At 39.9% G+C, this 23169-nt stretch overlaps 1 protein-coding gene across 2 annotated transcripts; it reads left to right on the forward strand.

The window, feature by feature from the left end:
* Nucleotides 1–563: 563 nt before the first annotated feature.
* On the forward strand, nucleotides 564–22104 carry tm9sf4 (transmembrane 9 superfamily protein member 4; the record flags this gene model as incomplete). 2 transcript variants are annotated; one of them, XM_080445627.1, is made up of 18 exons in its annotated part: nucleotides 564–599; nucleotides 3835–3945; nucleotides 4573–4672; nucleotides 5317–5473; nucleotides 7230–7374; nucleotides 8057–8180; nucleotides 10071–10192; nucleotides 10453–10564; nucleotides 10967–11037; nucleotides 11953–12085; nucleotides 12796–12877; nucleotides 13008–13083; nucleotides 13319–13402; nucleotides 13576–13751; nucleotides 16688–16751; nucleotides 16926–17045; nucleotides 17368–17457; nucleotides 18695–22104. In XM_080445627.1, the coding sequence occupies 18 exons, from the start codon at nucleotides 564–566 to the stop codon at nucleotides 18842–18844; spliced, it is 1953 nt and encodes a 650-aa protein (XP_080301753.1). In that variant the 3' UTR covers nucleotides 18845–22104. The 2 variants fall into 2 exon arrangements, with proteins under 2 accessions (XP_080301753.1, XP_080301754.1); XM_080445628.1 differs by lacking the exon at nucleotides 564–599 and adding an exon at nucleotides 1827–1858.
* Between the last annotated feature and the right edge of the window lie 1065 nt (nucleotides 22105–23169).

The following is a 23169-nucleotide window of genomic DNA, read 5'->3' on the forward strand; positions in this document are numbered from 1 at the left end:
TTGTATGTTTTGTATCAATAAAACAAAAACAAACAACAAATATTAATTTGCCAATTGATTATTTTCATAGATTAAATATTCTCTGAAAGCTTAAAATTCTCTAATTTTCATTCTAATATAATGATATATATATATATATATATATATATATATATGTATATATATATATATATATTATATATAGATTGTATTTGTAATGCACTTTTCATTCACAAGGAATCTCAGAGTGCCATATATATATATATATATATATAGTCTACTATATATATATAGTAGACTACTTCTAGCCTACTACTACTACCACTACTACTACTACTACTACTACTACTACTACTACTACTACTATATAATAATAATAATAATAATAATAATAATAATAATAATAATAATAAAATAATAAAATAATAAAATAACAATAATAATAATAATAATAATAACAATAATAATAATAATAATATTTATAAATAATCATAGTAATTAGTTATTATTATGATTAATAAAGAGGATTATTGGCTTCTGGCCAGAAACCATGGCAGGGCACTTGACTTCCCTTCACGTCACGTATGACACGTGTATTCAAGATGGCGGCCGCGGCTATGGTAAGTGGAAAAGAGAAATCTTTCATGAAAGCCTTTCTTTCCCCGTTTCTCTTGCTCACACGTTGCGTTTTACACTTGTGACAATTCAAAAACATGTACCTACTCTAGCCGTAGGATTTACTTCCATATTAAGCCACACACACACACCGCTGCCTCTGTAAATAAACAGTTTTAATGTGGATGTCACAACGGTGTTGCTAACCAGCTAAAGTTAGCAAGCTAGCAGCGTTGCCAGGTCTGCTTATTGTAAGCGACTTTGGGCTTGTTTTTCTGTAAAGTCGCTTGTAGGTAGTTGCGTTTTTTGGTAGCTGTAGAATACAACTCTCGTAGACGTATTTATGATTCAAACGTTTTCAATCTACGAGAGTTGTAGGGTTGATCCCCCATGGACACAGGGACTTCCAGCACTATAGCCCGTAGACTCTCCAAACATGTACAAATTGAAAAGGAAAGGTGCTTACCCCAACGCCAAAAATGTTAACTCTTTCTACGGGGTAGTAGTGCAATGTAATAATCCGTATCTTTCAATAAAGAAGTGTTTTAATCCCGTCTGTGGCCGAACGCCATTTTTTCACCCTCGTTTACTTCCTGTTTACATTGAGTGTAATTTCGGGTTTCACCGGATGCGCCCCGTCACTACCGCCCATTGGGAACTTCCGGCAGAATCGGCCACAGACGGCATTAAAACACTTCTTTATTGGAAGATATGGATTATTACATTGCACTTGCACTACTACCCCGTAGAAAGAGTTAATATTTCTTCAATTTGTACATTGGAGAGTCTACGGGCTATAATGCTGACAGTCCCTGTGTCCATGGGGGATCAACCCTACAACTCTCGTAGATTGAAAACGTCAGAATCATAAATACGTCTACAAGAGTTGTATTCTACAGCTAGTTTTTTGGGGCTTGTTTCTAGTGTTGCTTATTTTGGGCTTGTTTCCTAATGTTGTTTAAACCAGTGGTTCTCAAATATTTTCAAGTAAAGGACCCCCAAATGAATATGTATTTGTCTGCGGACAAATTAATAGCAGCTCTACAAGCTCACAACGCATCGCGACGCATTGTGAGCTTGTAGATCGGCTCTTTTCTAATAGCCCATGTAACATGTTTAAAGGGCGAAGCAGGGCTCGCTTCTTTTGGGGCTTGTACCTCTCGCTGAATCTGGCAACACTGCAAGCTAGCTACTTATCCGTCAGCTGCACAGATCGTCTTAACACAATGTTGGGTTGTTTTCCTGCTATATTAACCATAACATGGTAGGAAACACAAACAGCTCTTGTTCTTGTTCGTTAAGTTGTCATTCTGGGCTGTACTAGTCTGAAAAAGTTAGTTGACGTGGGGAAACTTTAGTTCCAGGGCTTCCAGCTATAATAGCAAATTAGCGAACTTAACATAAGTTAAGAGGCGGTGTTTCGTAATAATAGTGTCTGAAATGATGGGAACATGACGAGGACATGACGTGTGACGGGGCAACGTCACGTACATTAATGGATTGAGAACAAAGTATTATCCAGTCTAATGTTTCTGTAGTTGTTTACGTTAGCTCGGCTGTAGTGTTTACTATAGCCAACTCTTGTGTACCCAGAGACAAGTTGAGTGCTGCTTTCCTTCTCTTCAGCAGTGGTGGATATTTTTTAAAAGTATCAATACTGCAATGTAGAAGTACAGTACTCTGTTACAAGTAAAAGTCCGGAATTCAAAATGTACTTGAGTAAAAGTACAAAAGTATTGGTATCAAAATAAACTCAAAGTGCCAAAAGTAAAAGTACTCATCATTATGCAGAATGTCCAATTTCACAAGTGTTCAAAATGTATAAAAAATCCTTTGAAAATAGCCGAAGTCTGTAGGGATAAAGTGGTTAATGCATGTTTTGTAATCATAATAAAAATCTACAAAGTAACTACTAAGTTTTCAAATACTTGTAGTGGAGTAAAAGTACAATATTTGCATTCTGAGAGTGGAGTAGAACATTTGAAATACTCCAGAAAATAAAAAATACCTCAAAACTGTACAAAAGGTACGGTATTTGAGTAAATGTACTTAGTTACTTTCCACCACTGATCACAAGTACTGTTGACAGGTGTCAGTAAAATATCAGTATTAATTTAACTCTGAGAGTGAACGAAATGAAACCAAATGGACACTTTCGGTCAATTAGGTTCCATTTGCACACACTCAGAGTTACAAATGGAGAAATGAAAACTGGAGATTTTTTACTGCGTTTATGATTGAATGGATACTCACTGTGGGAAGTATTCATTCATTCAACCCTGTAAATTGTACTTGAGTGAAACTACTGCTGATGCATGTATTATTTATGACCAAGGCAAATCAATGCATATAGGCGATTGTATGTGGTGAGGGAAGTATGCTCAAATCATGACATGAATGCTGTTAGTGCTTGACTTTTAGAACTGCGTAAGAGACTCATTCACATACAGTGTGGTTGCTCAACAACATTACAGTTAAGCATTCAGGCTAGTTGTCATTGGGTTTGACAAAACCAAGTTGAGCAAAAGTTAAAATCAGTCGAATCACAACATTTAATAAATGTAATTCATCAAAAGTGTGTTGTTAAAAGCTATTGCATTTATTGATCATGATTGAGTTTCGCCTTCTAAAGCTTTGTTACTTAAGCTAATTATATACAGTAAGTACAACATAAAACAGTCACTCAGTAATTCCTAGGGGCGAAAAGTGCACACATAACCACTTACCACTACCAAATATCATTGGATGATAGTGTGTATTTTATCAAAATAAAACAACTTCTTTAAACCATTCATAATATAATTTAGCATCTGGCTGGCTAAAATGTCCAGCCGTTTTTTCTCCATAGAATACCGTTAAGTTAACATGGGTCTTAGTAAAACTGTCAGGAACCTACGCATACACTTAGGATAGAGCTGTCATAGAGTAGCTCCTACCTGGCAGTGTGCATTAGATAACCTATATCATAAGGGGAGCTCTAAGGTATCATGTTTCTTCCGCTTTGAGGCATTTGCAACAACTCTTTTCTAAAGTGAGTCCAGGGCTCGTTTTGTCTACGACTGCTATGCTGAGTTACTGGTTTAGTTTTGTAGCACTGGGATTCCCTTAAGGATATCCTCTCATTTAGCAGTTCATCATCACCCGCTACGTGGTTTAGTTCAAGTGTGACAAAATAAATATCTTGTCTGTTAATAATGTGTATTACAAACGGTCATGGTTTTGTGTGCATTCGTGCTATAGGAGACGTGGTGGGCCTTGGTGTTGATGTCCATTTTGCCTGGGGTACGGCCCTTCTATGTACCTGGAGTCGCTCCCCAGAACTTCCATGAAAATGACCTAGTAGAAATCAAGGTAACATCAAACCCTATACACTGTTCCTAATATATACATTCAGAATTACACATGACGCTTGAAACAACTTAGTCTGGCATAGTCTTTGCCCTCGTGACACAGAACATATTGGGATGTGTCCTCACAGTCACTAGAACAATAGGAATCAGGTTACAAATCAGTAATGTTGCCCTTTAATGAGGCATTTAGGCACCCTAGTAATTTCCTTCATTTTGGACGTTTGTCCATTGCTAGCTAGGCCCTTTGTCTGTTACTTGCTTGGGTAAGTAGTTTCGTTAAGTTCCTTGTTTCTCCATTGGCAAGATTCAGGGGTTGCCGTTGCACTGCATTCATTCAATACATTTCTCAGATAAGACCAGAAGTGTTTCAAATTCTCTGTGCTTAATTATTGGGATTGCCTTGTTAGCGAGTGGATAATGTGTGGGTGATTACTACTGGACACCTTGTTTAGTCAAATTATTTTATTAAATAACATACAGACCTCAATGCAGGCAGTCAACGTAGACTCCGTGTTAATTTATCAATTTGTAACTCTTGAGAGTTTACAAATGGAACAACTCTCAGAGTTAAATTAACTGTCAGGATTTTACTGTGTTTGGGTCTTTCTTTCTTTTTTCCCCCACCCAGGCAGTGAAGCTAACAAGCTCCCGTACCCAGCTCCCTTATGAATACTACTCCCTGCCTTTCTGCCAGCCTATGTCTGTTGTCTACAAGGCAGAGAATCTGGGTAAGCACCTCCTCACAGCCACTCTCCCCAGTGCTCAGAATCTCTGTTGGTGGAAAGGGAATGTTGTACCCCCCACCCTTAATCTTTTTCAAATTTTCATTTTCAATTCGCTCCAAATGTAGTTTATGCCAATTCCCCCATGTTGTCCCTGTTACTGCTAAGCCCTACTGTTTGGTGTTTGGTCTTGGGGAGGGTGTAGACAACCACTTGTCTACACCGATGCGCATGACGTTGTCAGCCACTTCTGTTCACCTGACAGTGAGGAGTTTCACCAGGAGAATGTCACGTGAGACGTGACGCCTCCAAAGGAACACTATCCTCCCCAGTGCAACTCTTCTTGAAGAGAAAATAGACCCAAGTCTTTACTGAATAGCTAATTCCATCATCCTAGAAGAAACTATATTTCCACTCAGGGAAATAAATCATCCAGAATGTTTTCTTACCTCTGCATGAATGCTCACTAATTTGACATTTACATTACCTATAAATGGTCAAGTCATTGATCATTGATACATTACATTGTCATGACACTTCAATGTATTGTTGTCAGATATACCTGTGCTTTCATGCACAATATTATATTGCTCATTCCTAATTTGCACATGCATGCTTCCCTTTTTGGCTCTGGCTGTTTGTCCACGTAGGTGAAGTGCTACGCGGGGACCGTATCGTGAACACTCAGTACAATGTCTTCATGAACCAAGAGAAGAGATGTGAGGTGGTGTGTGAGAAGAAAAAGTTGAACGTGGAGGACAGCAAGCTAGTGGCCGAGCGAATCCAGGAGGAGTATTATGTACACCTGTAAGAGTCTCCTCCTCATTACTCTTAACTTTCTGAAGGGGATTGAGGGATCCTATGGATGTGCGCAGCGACTCATTTGTAAACAATGATTTTGTGACACACTAAACCAGTGGTTCTCAAACTTTTTCATGTCAAGGACCCCCAAAATGATATGCATTTTGGCTGTGGACCCCCATCTCAAAAATATTTTGTGCCAGGGCAGGTACCTCCAGAAGCAAAGACTTATATATATTTAAAGATTTGCACAAACGCGCTATGAGCTTGTATATCTGCTATAATTTAAATTGCCAAAGTATAAAATATGGTTAAAGTGGTTAAAATTATCGCGACGCTATATTAACACATTTAGCTGGGTACCCCCCCAAGGACCCATGGGGGTCCCTGGACCCCACTTTGCGAACCAATGGACTAAACTACTAGTCTAAAATTAAGGGAACATTCGGAAAACACAAAACATTCGCCCAAACTGAACATATTTCCATCTATTATGTATTTGTATGAGTATAATGAGCTTTATTTATATACAGTAGCACTTTTCATACATCGAAATGCAGCGTACAATACAGCAAAATGGATGAAAAACAATACAACAAAAGTCAAAACAATACAAAAATCTAAAACAGATTAAAACAACAACAAAACAGCAGCAACATCTAGGTGCTGAGCAATACATCATCATAAGATACTAGTTAAAAGCTAAGTTAAAAAGGTGGGTTTTTAGTTGATGCTTAAAGATGTTGACTTTGCTTGCCTCCCTGATTTCTTGAGGTAATGTGTTCCACAGATTAGGGGTGTAACTGATGAATGCAGCATCACCAATTTTTTTCTGGATATATTAACTGTAATCTCTAATAGACCTGCCGAAGATCTAAGTACTCTTGGGGGGCCTATATATTTTTAATGAGTCCATGAGATAGGCTGGGCTCATACCATTTAGTACTTTTAAAAACAAGAAGCAACATTTTAAAGTCTACTCCAAATGAAACAGGGAGCCAATGTAAAGTAGCCAAGACTGGGGTGATATGCTCACGTCTTCTGGTTCTTGTTAGCAGTCTAGCTGCAGAGTTCTGAATTAATTTAATTGTAAGGATTGCATGGTAAGGATTTCTTGGGAAGACCAGTAAATAAGGCGTTACAATCGTCCAGCCGACTTGACACACAATGTTTCTAATTTTAATTCCCAGCAAGGTGACCGCTGTTAAAAATAGCATGTTTCGCCAAAAATACATAGTAAAACACAGGAGCCGAGATAAAGGTCATTTCCCAAATAAATTAACCAGGAAGTGAATGGAGCAGTAAATCTTCAGATTGTGTTATCTCCTGGTTCTGTGAGAGAATTAAAAAAAAACGTTACAAATTGCATTGACGTAGATCTACGTGATTGGCAGGGAATGTTTTAAGTGCCAAAAAAAAGTTGGTCTTGGTTATCCTACCCCTAATTTATGCCGGTTTCACACACAGCAAAATAGTACATTTACCAGCTTGTGTTACAGCATAGCGTGTTGTAATATTTGGTTGGCGACACCGGTGCATCACTAAGTGTAATCCACCATTACAAATTTAAATCAGTTGTTGATTCAGCAAAATCAGTTAATTCAGAAAACAATTCGAAAAAATATTTTGATTATTTTCCACATACCTAAATGTCACCTGGAGCACAGTTCCTTCAGAACAGTAAAAATGTAGATTTACACGTTGAGTGGTCTCAACATGTCAAACGTAATTTGACTCAGGGTTTCTTCTCTGTGTTGCTCAGCATCGCAGACAACCTGCCGGTGGCCACGCGGCTGGAGTTTTACCCCAACAGAGAGACCGCGATCGAGGAGGAGCAGAAGAAGGACACAGCGCGGGATGTCCAGTTTGAACATGGCTACAGACTGGGATTTGCAGACAACAACAAGGTACCTGGGTGGTGGGGTCAGTGCCGGCTTAATGCAAGGGCTTTAGGTGCTGCAGCACAGGGCACCCTGGGGGGGGGGGCACCAAACGGCAGGGCAAAAGTGAAAGAACGCTTCCGCGAAGATTAACTTTTTTTAAGTTAATGGGGCAAAAGGCTGAAGTCTTGCCTGCTGCGTGGAGCCAGCGTCTGTCTCGTTGTGTCCAGACACACACAGGCACGTCCACACACCACAGACTCATCAGTTGGCACAGAAATGGGTGACGTTCGAGGTATCTTGCTAGTGTGCAGTGCACGCACTCTATCTTTATTGGTGAGCACTCGTGACGTCACGTGACAAAAGCATTTGTTTTCTCAGTTGGCCAGGAAGTGAGGACGAGATTCCTGGCCTACTGTGAGATTTATTACTCAATACATTCATGGAGGAAGAAAATGTTTGGGGTTATACACACAGAAATCTTTTTTTCTTTAGTCCTTTGTGTGCCATTTTATAGACACAATTCTCTGAAGACAGATTTCTTTAAGCCTATACAGTAAAATACAGAAAGATTCAGGTAATTTCTTACACTTTCAGAGACAAATTATTGTAACGGTATGTGTTTTACTGTATTTAGTCCAGTTGTGGTCCAGCGGCAGCAGCTTTTGTCCATATGAAGTTTTCTAATGTCGTGTTTGTCCTTTCACAGTTCTACCTGCACAACCACCTGTCGTTCATCCTGTACTTTCACAAGGAGAAGCTGGAAGAGGGAGACGACCACAACTACAGGGTGGTGCGCTTCGAGGTGGTGCCCCAGAGCGTCAAGATAGAGGGTATGTTCACAACACACCAAGGCTCTGGAGGATTCGCACATGTTCTCAATGAGCTCCTATTGATGGAGGGCAGTGATTCTCAATTAAAACTCAAGGACCCCCGGTTTGATATGTATTATTAGGCCACTGACGCCCACCTCAGTGTCAATTTAACTCTGAGAGTGTACAAATGGACTCCATTTGGTCTTATTTATACATTCTCTGAGTTATGATTTTGACGGTTAGTGCTCAACCATCGAATGACCGGTGTCATCTTGATGGTGCGTGCGCCCGTTTCAGGAACCAGTTGTAGCACAACTATATGAAACGGCTATATGAAAAGATGTACCCTCAATAGCACTGGTACAAAGATGTTCACATAGCCTATCTGTGCACCCAGCACCACAAACAGCTGTGCGACGCACACACCAATGTTTTAACCCCTTAATGAAGAGGCTGCAGTGTTAACTGTGAGCAATAAGTTGTGTGCATGTATGATACAGGCAGGCCCCATTTGGGCAGAAATATAATAAAGGATATGCTTTCATGGCATCATAGATGGATGCTTTCATGGCATCATTATGGTGCAGTCAGTGACAGGCAGTATGGAGAAAATTTTTTGGACAGTGAACGCAGAAAAAGTAGTCTGGCACCTTGTCATCACAAGGATGACATGATGTTACAATAGAAATATGTGTGTGTCTCATTCCCTCCCTCTATCCCCCTCTCTCTCTGGAAAGTAATTGAATGGACTTTCTTTTCTTTTTAATTTTTTTGGCGGGTTGCGGGACGGGCCGGGTCGTTGATTTATACTCATTTTTGCAGGACGGGTTGGGGCGGGTTATGTGTGGACATACCAGCTCTGTTAGTAAGATCCTGTGCATAATTCTGAACAGATTTCTGTCAATCATTGTTCCGTGTAAAGTACAATCAGAACAACTGTGTCAGACGGGTAGCCGATCCATCAAACGCATCCATTTCCCATGTTACCTTGCGGGCTGTATAGGAAGTGCCGGCAGCAGTGCTGTTTTTTTCCGGTGTGTTGTTCGTTTGACTTGCGTTGCAGTGTTAGCTCACTGAAAGAATTTGCCAAGTGGGGTCAACACACTGTCCTATGGGTTGACGCATGGTCAAGGTTTATCTATGTTGAACCCATTGCTTGACACGTGTCGGTCTTTGTGTGACAAGATATTAATTGAATAATATGTTTTTTACATGCAGAGATTAACGACTGCTATGCAACTTTAACAAGTTGGCTTTTCCTGGTTTTACACAGATGAGAAGCCAGTGCAGTTAGCAGGCAGAAGATGCACACTGTTTTCCAGTGATATGCGCTCTGACATAGCGATCTTATAATATTCACCAACAAAACAACTTCGAAGAACAATGCATGTTGCGACTAAAATCTTATTTTTTGCATGGAGAGATGAACAACTTAACCGGGGAAGCCTTATACGTCGTTATACCTTTAAAACCGGGAAAGCATCTATGTCATTTTAGATGTTGCTACTGTATGTAATGTATATAGCAACAGGATTTAAAAACAAAAAACTGAATACATAGTTTTTTTCTGAAAACTTAGGTTAGGATTTAGAAGGCGTTTTTAAAATCGGCCTCAGGTCTAAATGGGTTAAATGCAAGTTTGACAGATTGACATTTCAGTCTGCAGTCTTGGCTTATTGCATACCTGTGGTTGATTTAATACTGGTACATCCCATAAGCTGGAGGGACAGGACTCATTGTAATTGGCCTTGGCCTAAGAAATATGATGCAGAGTAGTTGTGCGCCATAAATTAGTCCAAGTGTGTTCTAGGTTCTGAATACTGGATAGACACATGGAAAGATACGGATTCAACGTTTTTCAAAAATACTTAGTCTATACCTAGTCTGCAATTATTCTTGTGTTCTCAGACCTGAAACCTAATGAAGAAGAGAAGACATGCACTCTGCCTGAGGCCAGCGGTTCTGCCCCCCAGGAGATCGACCCCGCTAAGGAGAACGAGGTCCTCTTCACCTATTCTGTCCGCTGGGAGGTCAGTGACTGTCAGCATGCTCCTCTGTTCCTCCACACTCTGATCCCAGCAGCTTCCCACTTGCTTGAGTTGTGCCTCACTTTTGGTACCATGGACTTAACAATAAGTGGACTGCATCATTAGATGCCCTGGTCTTTTCAACCAGGGCTGTATTTTCCTAGATCAAGTGGCATTTTGTGTTTATTGCAGGGTTTATTGTGGGGTTTAATGCAGAGACCATTGCAATGAACCCTAAGGCTGTCTCCCTCCCCGTTGTGCAGGAGAGCCAGGTGAAGTGGGCTTCTCGGTGGGACACGTACCTGACCATGAGCGACGTCCAGATCCACTGGTTCTCCATCGTCAACTCGGTGGTGGTGGTCTTCTTCCTCTCCGGTACGTCCCTCCACCCAACCCTGCTACACTCTGCTGAACTGTGCTAACATAACAACACAACACAACAAGATTATAGTAGAATAGAATACATGTAGAGACCTTTTATCACCCCTCTTACCCCAGGGCAAATAAAGGATGGGTATGAGCTATGTGGTAAAAACAAATATAGCATGGAGTTACATGGTGTGCATGTAAGTTTTAGGAAAATGTAAGTACGTGTTCAGAAAAAGTATGGAAAATGAACATTGGATCAATAAATATAGTGACTACTACTTACTTTACACTTACAACGTATTCACAAAATATAGTTTTGCATTGCATCATGGTAAAGAAAATAATTGTTTACCCTCCTACGTATATCACTGACCACTGGTCCTGCTACAATGTATTGTCTCTTGTCAGGTATTCTGAGCATGATCATCATCAGAACCTTGAGGAAGGACATCGCCAACTATAACAGAGAAGACGACATCGTAAGAAAACTCAGTTTGTCCTTGTGAAATCAACATTAGAAAGATTTGATTGTTTAATCTTTTGCATGTTGTGTAGCGAAAGCTATTATGCAATACATAGTGCACAGACATAAAGGACTCACTTAAAGTTACATTAAGTCTAAATATTGTCATCATGTTTGCTCCTGTGTGTTTGAGTGAGGAACCAGATGTAATCTCGCTCTTTTCTCCCTCATTGAATGGTAAAAATGTCTCAAAATTTTACTTTAACACAAATATGAACAATTCTTACAATATATAAAAACCTGGTCATGGCGTGTCAGTAGATGAATGTTAGTTTTTGCTTTTGGGGTATATATCATTGTACATTTGCGTTGTGCATTTGCAAATAAACTATATTTGTACGTATAGCATGGCCAGGTAACAGTACAACCCTGGCAGTACAACCCTACAGTACAACCCTACAACATCACTTTAGCCTAGAACGACTAAAACGACTTCTGTCCCATAAGCCCTGACTGCCTAGAACGACTAAAAAGACTTTTAATTATCACCAAAATTTGACCCAAAGACCAAGGAGATATGATTTTTCGAAGATCTAGACTCCCATCCACTTCCTTGTTAACTTAAAACTTTTTTTTTTTGTATCTCGGCTCCTGAGTACTTTTTTTTTTCAATGAAAAATCTCTGCCAGTGGGCAAACGCGGTCAGAAATAATTCAGGCAGTGAATGAGTTCATATACGTGGTTGTACATAATTAGTGAAAATTGCCGATCTACAAGCTTACAACGCATCGCAACGTGGCACGTTTACACACCAAATGTTCATCAATTTTTGCAGAATGTCTTGCCTATTATGTCATACCCAGAATAGAGATACTAGGGCTCATGTTGTTAACGGCCTCAATTGAATTGGGATTGTTCTCCTCTCACCCAGGAGGACACAATGGAGGAGTCAGGGTGGAAGAACGTCCACGGCGACGTCTTCAGGCCGCCCCAGTACCCCATGATCCTCAGCTCACTGTTGGGCTCGGGCATCCAGCTGTTCTGCATGATCCTCATTGTCATCTGTGAGTGACCGTAGTAGTATGAGCAGGATTCAGCCTTTCATGTGCATTTGTCCCACTTGTCCATTGTACTGACGCCCCAGCTCTCACATCCTGCGTTTTCCTCTAATATATCTATTAGTTAACCCATTAAGACCGGGAAAGCATCTGTGTCATTTTAGATTTTAACCACTTAAACGATTATTTTATACTTTGGCTGTTCAAAAATAGCAGATATACAAGCTCATAGCGCGCCACTTTGTGCCGCGCTACGAGCTTGTAGATCTGCTATTTTTTTTAATTGATTTTGTAAATATTTTTTTAGCAATTTTTAACAAAAATCTTTGCTTCTGGGGGTCCCTGGAACAAGATATTTTGAGTTGGAGGTCTGCGACCAAATGCATATAATTTTGAGGGTCCTTGACATGAAAAAGTTTGAGAACCAGTGCGCCCAGTCAAATCGGATTGTATTTACATTACAAGCAGACTATGTGTGTGTCGTGAACCTGCCTATATAGGTGGATATTACTATCTAGTGTGCTCTTGAAATAGCGGGGAAATACTACACCAGACTTTCTGCAAGATTTTAGCTGGACTGAGGTGCTCAAAGCCTCCCCTCCCCCTGGCGTGGACACACTTGGAAATGTTAAATCATAATGGGGTCCCATCATGTTTTAAAGTTTCCAGTGTTTTTTGACCACCGCTTTTTTCATGTGAGCGTATGTGTCTTGCAGTCGTGGCCATGTTGGGAATGTTGTCTCCATCCAGCAGAGGAGCTTTGATGACCACCTCATGCTTCCTCTTCATGTTCATGGGGTGAGACTCAACATTAATATCTTTAACCACTTTTCACCGTGGAATCTGTATTTTGTTCAAACATGTCCAAGCTTGTTATTGATTTTTCTCCAAAATAATTAGTCTTAGTCGGTGTGTTTTTCTCCTACAGTGTTTTCGGTGGATACTTTGCCGGCAGACTTTACCGCACACTGAAAGGCCACCGGTGGAAGAAGGGAGCTTTTTGTGTGAGTGATTATGATATGATTATAATAAATAGTAACCTACCGATCAAATGTGGGATTTTGTGCTCGTGCACTTACTGAACTATGAATATGAACACAGATTTTGTGTAAAATACTCTAGAGTTTTGCTGGTGCAAAACGATATCAGGGAATGTTTTGCACCAGATTGTTCATTTAAAATTGGTGTTAAAGTTTCCTGTAGTGAATCATGTTATGCTGTGTTTGTTGCTTCCTGCAGACATCAACATTATATCCTGCAGTGGTGTTTGGAATCTGTTTTGTCCTCAACTGTTTCATCTGGGGAGAGCACTCTTCTGGGGCGGTGAGATTTACAAAAAAAAAACATAAAGAAAGCATCTTCTGTAAGCTAGTTTATGCTGCCCTTTTGTTTACATCTGCATATTTATACTGTATTAAAAAAAAATATGCGTCACTTTTAAGTGAAAGGCAAATCCTCATACAGTAGGTTGACAATAACACTGTGGTCTACCCTAGGTTCCCTTCACCACCATGTTGGCCCTGCTGTGTATGTGGTTCGGCATCTCCATGCCTCTAGTCTATCTGGGCTACTACTTTGGCTTCCGCAAGCAGCCCTATGATAACCCTGTTCGCACCAACCAGATCCCTAGGCAGGTCCCAGAGCAGCGCTGGTACATGAACAAGTTTGTTGGGTAAGTTCTCAGCTACACTGTAATGACATACACACACTAAATGTTCACCTTGCCGCATATCCAGATGCTCTGGTGACTTTAAAGTGATGCTGAACGTTGGTAGAACCTAGGGTTTTAACTGGGCATGATACTGTATAAGCAGGGAACAAAATTAACACCTGGGAACAGTGATACAGTGAGGCTGCTAACCTTGCGTCCTGCATCTCTGACGCATATTTTTAAGAAAGGACGCATTAAACCAACCCTCGCGGTGTCCACGGATGGACGCATACAACTTTATCCTGCTGCGCTATGAACAGTCCCCCACAACATTTCAGCTTTGTTAGTATTTTACTCGGAGCCAACGTGAATGCGCTTGCGGGATTCATCTCCTTCTCTCCAGAGAGTGTCTGCCGCCTCTCTCTGCATTCAGCCCTCCCGCTGCCCACGATGTACGGCAGTTCTGCACACGAAAACTCTGACGCGCGAAACGTTGTTTTCAGACCGATATTTCCGGCGCCACGAAGGCATAAATTATTTGAAGGGATGCCACTTTGTAAAAAGAAAACACCAGAGCAATAAATACTGCCGCAAATATTTACCTTTCTTCACTCTTCTTAAACAAATATCTCTGTTCCGTCTCCATTCTCTTCCTCCCTCCACATAGCGTTGTTGTTCTTTAGTTCCCATCTATCTCTGCTTCTGTGAAGTGTAAATGATCTTTTTCATATTATTATGAACTTTGTATCTTTGTACCCTTATGTATTCTGAGTTTCGGACTTCCCAAGAAGTAGTGCATATCGAATGTACAGTTGTAGATAATGTACTGCAGGCACAGAAATGCATACAGTACTCACGTACACACACACACACACACACACACACACACACACACACACACACACACACACACTTTTACGAATAGTTTTCAAATTTGGCAAATTTTGTTGAATTTTCAATTCATGTGAACATACTTGAATGTAGCTATAATTATAACCCTGGAGATCAAAGGGAGCGAGAGAAGGGAAAAAAACATCTGGGACCCATTTGAATGACCACCTGTGGGTCCCGGAACCCATTGCATTGAAAACCTAACAACATCACTGGAGATGACAAGGTCCTAGATCATGTTAACGTGCATTCAGTATATTGCATAATTGATAAAAGGCACAGTCTGACAGTTGCTTGGTAAAAACTCTTCCAGAGAGTGGTGCGGACAGCTCATTGCAGACAACCTAATATGTGATTATTACAGCAAGTTGTCATGCCCCTTGTCAATTCCAGTACACTCCGGATCAACAGTCAGAATTTATAGGCCTATTGTATACTAATTGTATCACTGTAATGTCAGAGTTTAAATTTACAATTTAAGCATTAGCAGATGCTCTTATCCAGAGTGGTGTACAAAGTGCAAGATAGGAGTAACTAACTGGCATGAACCCTGCCTAGTCAACAAATGACAGGGTAAATGGTCAAATAAATACAGTGCAAATAAATCAATTTAGTGTTACAAAATATCTGTGATTCTAGGTAAACATAAAATCTATCTAAACAACATGCAATCTGAAATAACATACTTGGCATTTGTGGACAAGCAAACAGATCAATAATGAATGTATCAAACTTCCTACACTAAAATGCTTTTAGGGTTCTCTGACATCCCTACAAAAAAAACACAAAAGAAAAGAAATGTGAACACTCGTGCTTTCATTTTCTCTTCTGGGAATTTCTGAAAAAGATGATTTGAACGGGCTGTTTATAATTGCAGTTGAAAAACCTTCAGAACACAGACAGACAGAGATTGGCCATGGTTTATCTGAGTGGTCTTTTTAGGCACAACCTTATGAATCAGCTTTGAAGGACCATAACAAATAAAACATGGAATATCCACTTTAAACACTCTTACTGAAATGTTCTATATACTCACACAAAATATACCTAATTACCCACACTTTGACAGTGGGTGCTAGGCTAAAGATCCTTTAAATGAATCCCTCTGTAGTTGAAAATATTACTTGGGGAAAGTTGCTTCTGTGGATCTGCATTCTGGCTCCCTGTCCTGGTAGCCCTCAATATCCTGTGGGTCTGTGTATTTGGTATTTTGTGTATTTTGTATTTTGTGTTTTTCTGGTGCTTAATTTGTCTATACTTTGTCGTATGTGTTACAGTATTTACAGGAATATTGAGTAGAGTCACAGAAAATCTTGCTGTCAGGTGACAACCCATAATATACCTAGATAGGCCATTAATTTAAAAAATGCTATTGTGTATTTCTGTACATTATATATTCTTGCATGTCAAATTCTCAGTTCCTCTAGGTAGATGAGTCTCACCTGCTGTTTGTGGGGGGTGGCACACAGTGGGGGAGGTCCACAATTTGGGGGACAAGGGTCTAAAAATGCATTTTTATACTGACCTGATGATAAATCCTGTGAGGGTCGAAACGTTGTCAACTCAAAAAAGGGATCCTTTACCTTGAAGGCGGTGTGCAGGCTATAGACTCACACACTCAAAACACACAAAATGCAAATATCAGCCCGATATGCTAGACTATTATGTCAGACTACCTATAATTTCAATGTGCTTGTGCTGTTGACGAACTGGTGTAGGGTTTTGAGAGAGCATCTCGGCATGCTTTGGCCGTCTTTGAACAAAATCAAAGCAAACTAGAAAATGTTCTCCTCGGAGCACAGGTCTCCGCCAGGCGAGGTGGTAAAAGAAAGTACTGTTCCTGATTAATCCTGTCTTACCTATTTATATTACATATTGTGATGTCACGTGAAGCTTGACCAATGTAAGCTGTGAGCGGACGGACACACACACGGACGGACAGAGGGTAAAACATACTCTCCACCATGCCTTCGGCCTGGCGGAGACAAATAGCATCTGGAATACAATATAGTGCATCCCCTCTTACCTGCATTACATTGGACCCAAACATATTGTCTTCCCAACAGAATCCTGATGGCAGGGATCTTACCGTTTGGTGCCATGTTTATTGAGCTTTTCTTCATCTTCAGTGTGAGTACAAAAGCTCTGCTGCTCTAGTCTACTTTCATGCCCTGATTTGATCTTGATTTGTGTTATGTTAATATAATGACATCAATAGAGATAGAATCCATTAGATGTTTACTAATTATGCTTGGAGAATGAATGGGCTAATTGTCCTGACGTGTGTGTGTGTGTGTGTTGCAGGCCATCTGGGAGAATCAGTTCTACTACCTATTTGGCTTCCTGTTCCTGGTCTTTATCATCCTGGTGGTGTCCTGCTCTCAGATCAGCATCGTCATGGTCTACTTCCAGCTCTGTGCAGAGGTGCAGTATTCATGGTCTACTTCCAGCTCTGTGCAGCGGGACAGTATTCAACCGGTTATGGTCGTTTTAAATGTGTACAATGCATAAGCATGTACACATTTGCATGTGTAAATGTTCAACACCCCTACTGCACACATGTACACAGTAACCTGCTATCGATAGCTAAAGTCTGGATATATATGTCTTGTTTTGTGAATGTTGGCTTAAATGTGTTCTTGAAGCTCTGTTATGCTTCAGCTACGTTTTACGAGGTTTGCCTTTTATTCATACTGTATCTTTTGCTTTGAATTGCTATGTTTTCTCCGTTTGTCCTTTTCTGCAGGACTACCGGTGGTGGTGGAGAACGTTCTTGGTGTCGGGAGGTTCAGCCTTCTACGTTCTCGTTTATGCCATCTTCTACTTCGTCAACAAGGTAATAAATGACCCTCAGGGTTGGGTCGTAGGAGCTATGCTGCCGTTTATACCCAAATAAACCAAACAGAGTTTGAACAGACTACCATTGTTGTCATCCTTAACACATTGAGTGCCAAAAACGGTCCGGACCGTTTTTGAGAAGCCATGCGTTGTGTGCCAAAAACGGTTATGACCGTTTTTGGGGAATTTTTTTTTTTTTTTTTTTTTTTTTTTCCTTCACAGCACCAGGAGATATCATTTTGCAAAGATTTAGACTCCAATCCACTTCCTGGTTAACTTATGACTTCAAAAGCCTGTATCTCGGCTCCTGTGTACTTTTTTTCTAAAATATGTATTTTTGACTATTTTCGACTATTTTCAACTGGCTGCAACTATGGAACGGATTACCTAATGTTTTTAATTTTTTCCCCCCGATTGTACGAGACCTCTATGTGTGTAATGAGGGGATCACCTTGAGGACGGTGATCACTGAAAATATTTTGTGACTACTTGAAAAAGGTTCAAAAATTGTTAAAATCCAGGCACCGACTGTACCCTGTTTTAAAACTCAATGTGTTAAACTGAATTCACATCAGCAGCGGCAGAAATTTCTACCAATTTTTTTCCCTAACACCTGGTGTGTTTAAAATGTCTGATACACTCACGTCACCTTCATTTGAGTTTGTAGTCTATATGTAGTTCAGACCACAGCGAGCTTCTGGTTGGCTGCCGCTCTGTCTCACCACCGATTTCATTCTACTTTGACAATCTATTGAACCATGCTGCTTTCTGAGGCAGAATTTGGTGTTAGAGCCCCCCGCTTTCACCAGTAGAGCAAAACAAAAAACTATTATTTGTTAGATATCTATTGCAATTGGACATTTAAGTCTTAAGGGTGGCACTAGAGGAAAGGCCATGGGTTCAACCAAATCAGTAGTGATTCATCTGACGGAGCGTGAAGATGCGCAAAAAACCTGCAGCCACATTTTGGGAATGTCATTACGAACACATTTGTTTAAAGAAATTCAAAAATGTTCAAAATAAATGCACAGATTTTCACGACAAAAAATTTAATAAAAACTACACGAAAATACATCTACAAACAACACATTGCAATGAGGTGTGAGCTTGTATATATTATATTTTCGATATTTACGAGAAGTATATAGGGCTTAAGTGGTGAAGGCGCCTGCCCTAACCGGCCTGAAACAATTATGGATCTGATGTTTGCTTTGATTGTCTCTCTCTCTCTCCAGTTGGACATAGTGGAGTTCATCCCATCCCTGCTGTACTTTGGCTACACCATGCTGATGGTCCTGTCCTTCTGGCTGCTAACAGGCACAATTGGCTTCTACGCTGCCTACATGTTCATCAGGAAAATCTATGCCGCCGTCAAAATTGACTGAATCGTCACTGCTGCTGTCCTCTTGGTTTTTTTTGTTGTTATGGTATTTTTTTTTGCCACATCCTTTTTTTCTTTTTTTTTTTATATACGAGGGTTTTTTTTATTATTATTTTTGTTTTTTTATTATTATTATTGTTGTCCAGCCAGCACTGACTTGTGTGTGTGTGTGGAAGGAACCGTGAGTGTTTTTTCCGATGGTGCGACAGCTCCACCCAATGGCCTGAGGGGGATAGAACAGCGAGATGGCGGCACCCGCCAGGCTGTGTCTCATCCCCCTCTCTCTTTTGCTCTCCCTCTGTCCATTCCTCCTCCTCTTCTCTGTCAGACAGACACAGAGAGAGATTTCCTCTGACAGGACTTTTCACATATACTGTTCACATCGCGTGCAACGAGACCGGCCAAAGCCACATTATGGTCTCTGTATGTCTGTTTTGTCCCGTTTGTGAGCTTTTTCACCTGGGTGAGCCTCGACTATCCAGTTTTTGTGTCCTCACGATATTGGTTTCAGAGGTTTCTTTATTTTTAATCATGTTTCAGCGTCCTCAGAAGATATTTTAGTCTTACTTTTGCACACAAACTCTATCTTTACTTTTTTCCTGTCTTTCTTCTGCTTTTTTTTATTGCAGACTTACGGCCAGAGGTAGGACAGGGGCTCGAACTGTGGTTACGGTTTGTTGAGATGAAATGATGCATAAATTATGCTGGGATATTCTTCATTGTAAAACGAGAAAGGCTATTAAAATGTCTTGTTTGGGTTTTTTTGTTTTGTTTTTATAAATGCAGTTTCCATGACCTGGTGTGACCATTTTGACCACAGCTACAATCAAAATATCAGTTTCTCCTTCCAAAACAATGGTCTCCCTAATGTTGAAATACTGCTCCAGTTACCCTAACTGATACTCAGCGCCATTGACTAGGAATGTGCTAAAGTATGTGAACTCATTGCCCTGAATCAAGGGGCTACATAAAACTTTTGGAATAAGAGATTCTGTGGATCTGAAGCCTTGTTTTGCTTAGGATATGTTGATGCTGTTCCGGCCGTGGATCGAGTCTTTTGTCCACTGAGTTTTACATTTTCTGCCAAGAATTATTTTTACCCCCCTTCATCAGTGACTCACATTATCATTGTAGGCTTCACATGCTCTGCTGAACTATGCATACAATAGGAAAGAAGTAAAAAAGATTACGAGGAAAATATTTTTGTTGAAGTGAGCAGGACTTCTTTTATTTTGTCATTTAATTCTTGCACGTATATGGTCAGGAACTAAGTTACAAAGGGATCTCTTCCAGCTCTCTGCTGATGGACGACAACCTAAACTTTTTCCACAATTAAGTGCGGTTTTATTTATATAGTATGACAACCATGCACTTGTAGAATAGGTTTCTAAAGGGTACAAGACATTTTCTCTGATGGGTTTCTCTCGAGGACCCAAATGTTGCATTGACTGTGGAGTCAATCCAGTATATTGAACATACAATATTCCTCTAAGAAAGTTATCCCTCCGAAATGCTTACTCTTTTGTGTCCTGAACCACTGGTTGACAACCACTGTCACTTATTGTAATTGCACCATCATTTGGGGTTTTGATTATTTTCAACAACTCATTACCGTAAGAAGATTCTGTTAATTTATTGTCTCAGACTGTATTATTTGCCTCAACTGATGATGCGTAAAGAGCAGCCCACAGTGTTCCAACGGTGTACATATCAGATGTACACATGTACTGTACAGTTCTCTCTTTTTGTTGCCTAGACTGAATAGTCAGATGACTGAACTTGTCCTAGAACATTTTGTAGAACATTGCATCGTACTTACAAATATTGGTTAAGCTAGGTGTCCAGCATCCCTTCTTAACCACTTATACCTCGTATCTCGTTGTATAACGGTGTCACGCAGCGAAAATCACAAAAGTGCAAGCTCACAACGCACTGCCGCGTTGTGATCTGGTAGATCTTTAATTTTCGCTATTTTTGAAGATTTTAAGCTTTTCACCTATATTGACATGCCCCGACATGGGGATACCAGGTCGCAATGTAGTTCTAATGTAGTGCTACAATGTATTATATTCCTTCCTTGTAAAACTTACTTGGGAGTATAAGATTATAGGTTTAATTTTTCAGGATGCATATCACAAGCCATCACAAGCCATCAGTCTTTCTGTTTCCAGTGAAACTGATCAAAATAGCCATTCTTGTTTGTTCTCTAGGTGTATCTACTTGTTAGCCATCACCATGTAATAATGGTGATGGTTAACTATTATATTAAGATATTAAGACTATATCTTTTAGCATATACCCACATTAAGAGCCATTGTTCTAAGGGAAGAGAATAGGTTTTCAACAAGATATGAGAATAAGTCCATGACCCAAATAACCACATTTTGAGCTCTCTATGCCGAGTCCTATTTTTGGGGCTTGTTTTCCGCACAAAATTACACCCCACATTGCGTGTGAAGCATATCTGAACCCCTAAAGGTCTAGGGGCTGTCTACCTTGAAGCAGAGCTTTAGTCCAGGACCAAAAAAAATCACAATTTGATCAAGTAATTGAGAAGCAGGAGGAATGTTTGGACAGAATAGGAAAAGTTTCAGCATGCAAGGGGGTGGGGTATCCATAGGGCACGATGCAGGTCAACCCTGATTCTCCAGGGATGAAGCTGTTCGAATGAACCACTTAATGAGTGAATGAAAGATCCTCGTCTCACCTCAGCCTCTGTAGGGCAATATGGCATAATTATTGACCCCAAGAAGTTGTCTCAAGCCTCGCATCATATGGTTTTGGGAGGCTGTCCTTAAGATTCAGAGCATACTTCCACAATGACTTTCTGTTTGCTTTCCCTCACCTGATAGTCTTTTTGTTTTGTTTTCACTCTGTACTCGGTCAAGTTGTTAAGCTCTGATACTTGGCTTCTGTCTTGTGTAGAGGAAGACAGGATGACACTCCACAAATCGGGAAGATTTTTTTTACAGACAAGACTTTGAGTGGCCCTGGTCATGCGTGTGTATTTACGTATGAGCAAGGGGTCTACAATGTAAATATACTGTATTGAAAAAAGAGAAAGCTTTGTATTGTTGCGTTTGTCGCTGTTTGTGGCGCTCACTGTAAGTATAAATCTGTCATCGTTTTAGCCAAAAGCATGATGATTTTTAAGGAATCCGGTTATTTCTTTTTTTCCTTTTTTATTTTGTTTCTTTTACAGAATGTCCGATTATAAATTGTATGATGATGAAACCAATAAAGTGCTGACGAGTTGAATTTGAATATCCATATTTGTTGGAAATTTTTGTTATGAGTTTTGTGCGGCAGGGATTCTCTAATGTATTCATGACAAGAAACCACAGATTCACAAGGGAACCATATTCCACAAAAATGAGACCGGGAGCAATTAACACACTCAATTATTCCTCCAATCAGAAACAAGCTAGTCACTGATGACACACTGCATGTGCTCATATTCTTGCCTGTGAAAGAGGAGCATGGTTTGATTGATTGAATACTTTAACAGTTTGCAATTAGTACAGAGGTACGATTTACAATGATTGTTAGAAGAAGTCAAAAAGCCCTAGGGGCTTGTTTCCATTGTGGTCCTGTGTATTCAATGTATTAAGACATTTAAAAACATACAATTATGGAAGGTAATTTTAAGGTGTAAAAGTGCAATTTTGTATAATCTTAGATACATTTTATCTCTTGGTTTTTGTTTAAAGATTAACATGAATAACCTATGCAAATATGTGTTTCTAGTAGCTAGCATATGGGATTTTATCCTGGCAGCCAGATCGGCTGATCGGCAGACAATGTAAGCACATTCTCTGTGATGACATACGTTTACAGTATGATAGAAAATGAACATACCAGTAGTTCACAAAATTAAATTTAAATAAAAAAAATGCTTTGAATTTCATAGTCTAAAATAATTTGAATCATATGCAAAAAATATTACATACTACAGCAGTAATGTGCTTTTATTTCAGATACACATTTTGTTTGCATTTTATACAATTGCCCCCCCAAACACTTACAATTGCCCCCAACACAGGGGCAATAGCCTATAATAACTTACTGTGGTTACAGCAGAAAGTTTAATGGGTCGAGCTAGTATGGAAATTATGCTGGGAAATTCTTCATTGAAACATGAGAATGGATATTAAAATGTGTTATTTTCTTAATGCAGTTTCCATGTCCTGGTGTGACCATTTAGACCACAGCTGCAATCAAAATATCAGTTTCTCCTTCCAAAACAATGGTTTCTCTAATGTTACTGCTCCAGTTACCATAACTGATTTTGAACGCCATTGACTAGGAATGTGCTAAAAAAGTATGTGA

This window comes from Gymnoscopelus braueri (genome assembly GCF_963280865.1).
Source record: "Gymnoscopelus braueri genome assembly, chromosome: 12".
In the NCBI taxonomy this organism is placed as follows: Eukaryota; Metazoa; Chordata; class Actinopteri; order Myctophiformes; family Myctophidae; genus Gymnoscopelus; species Gymnoscopelus braueri.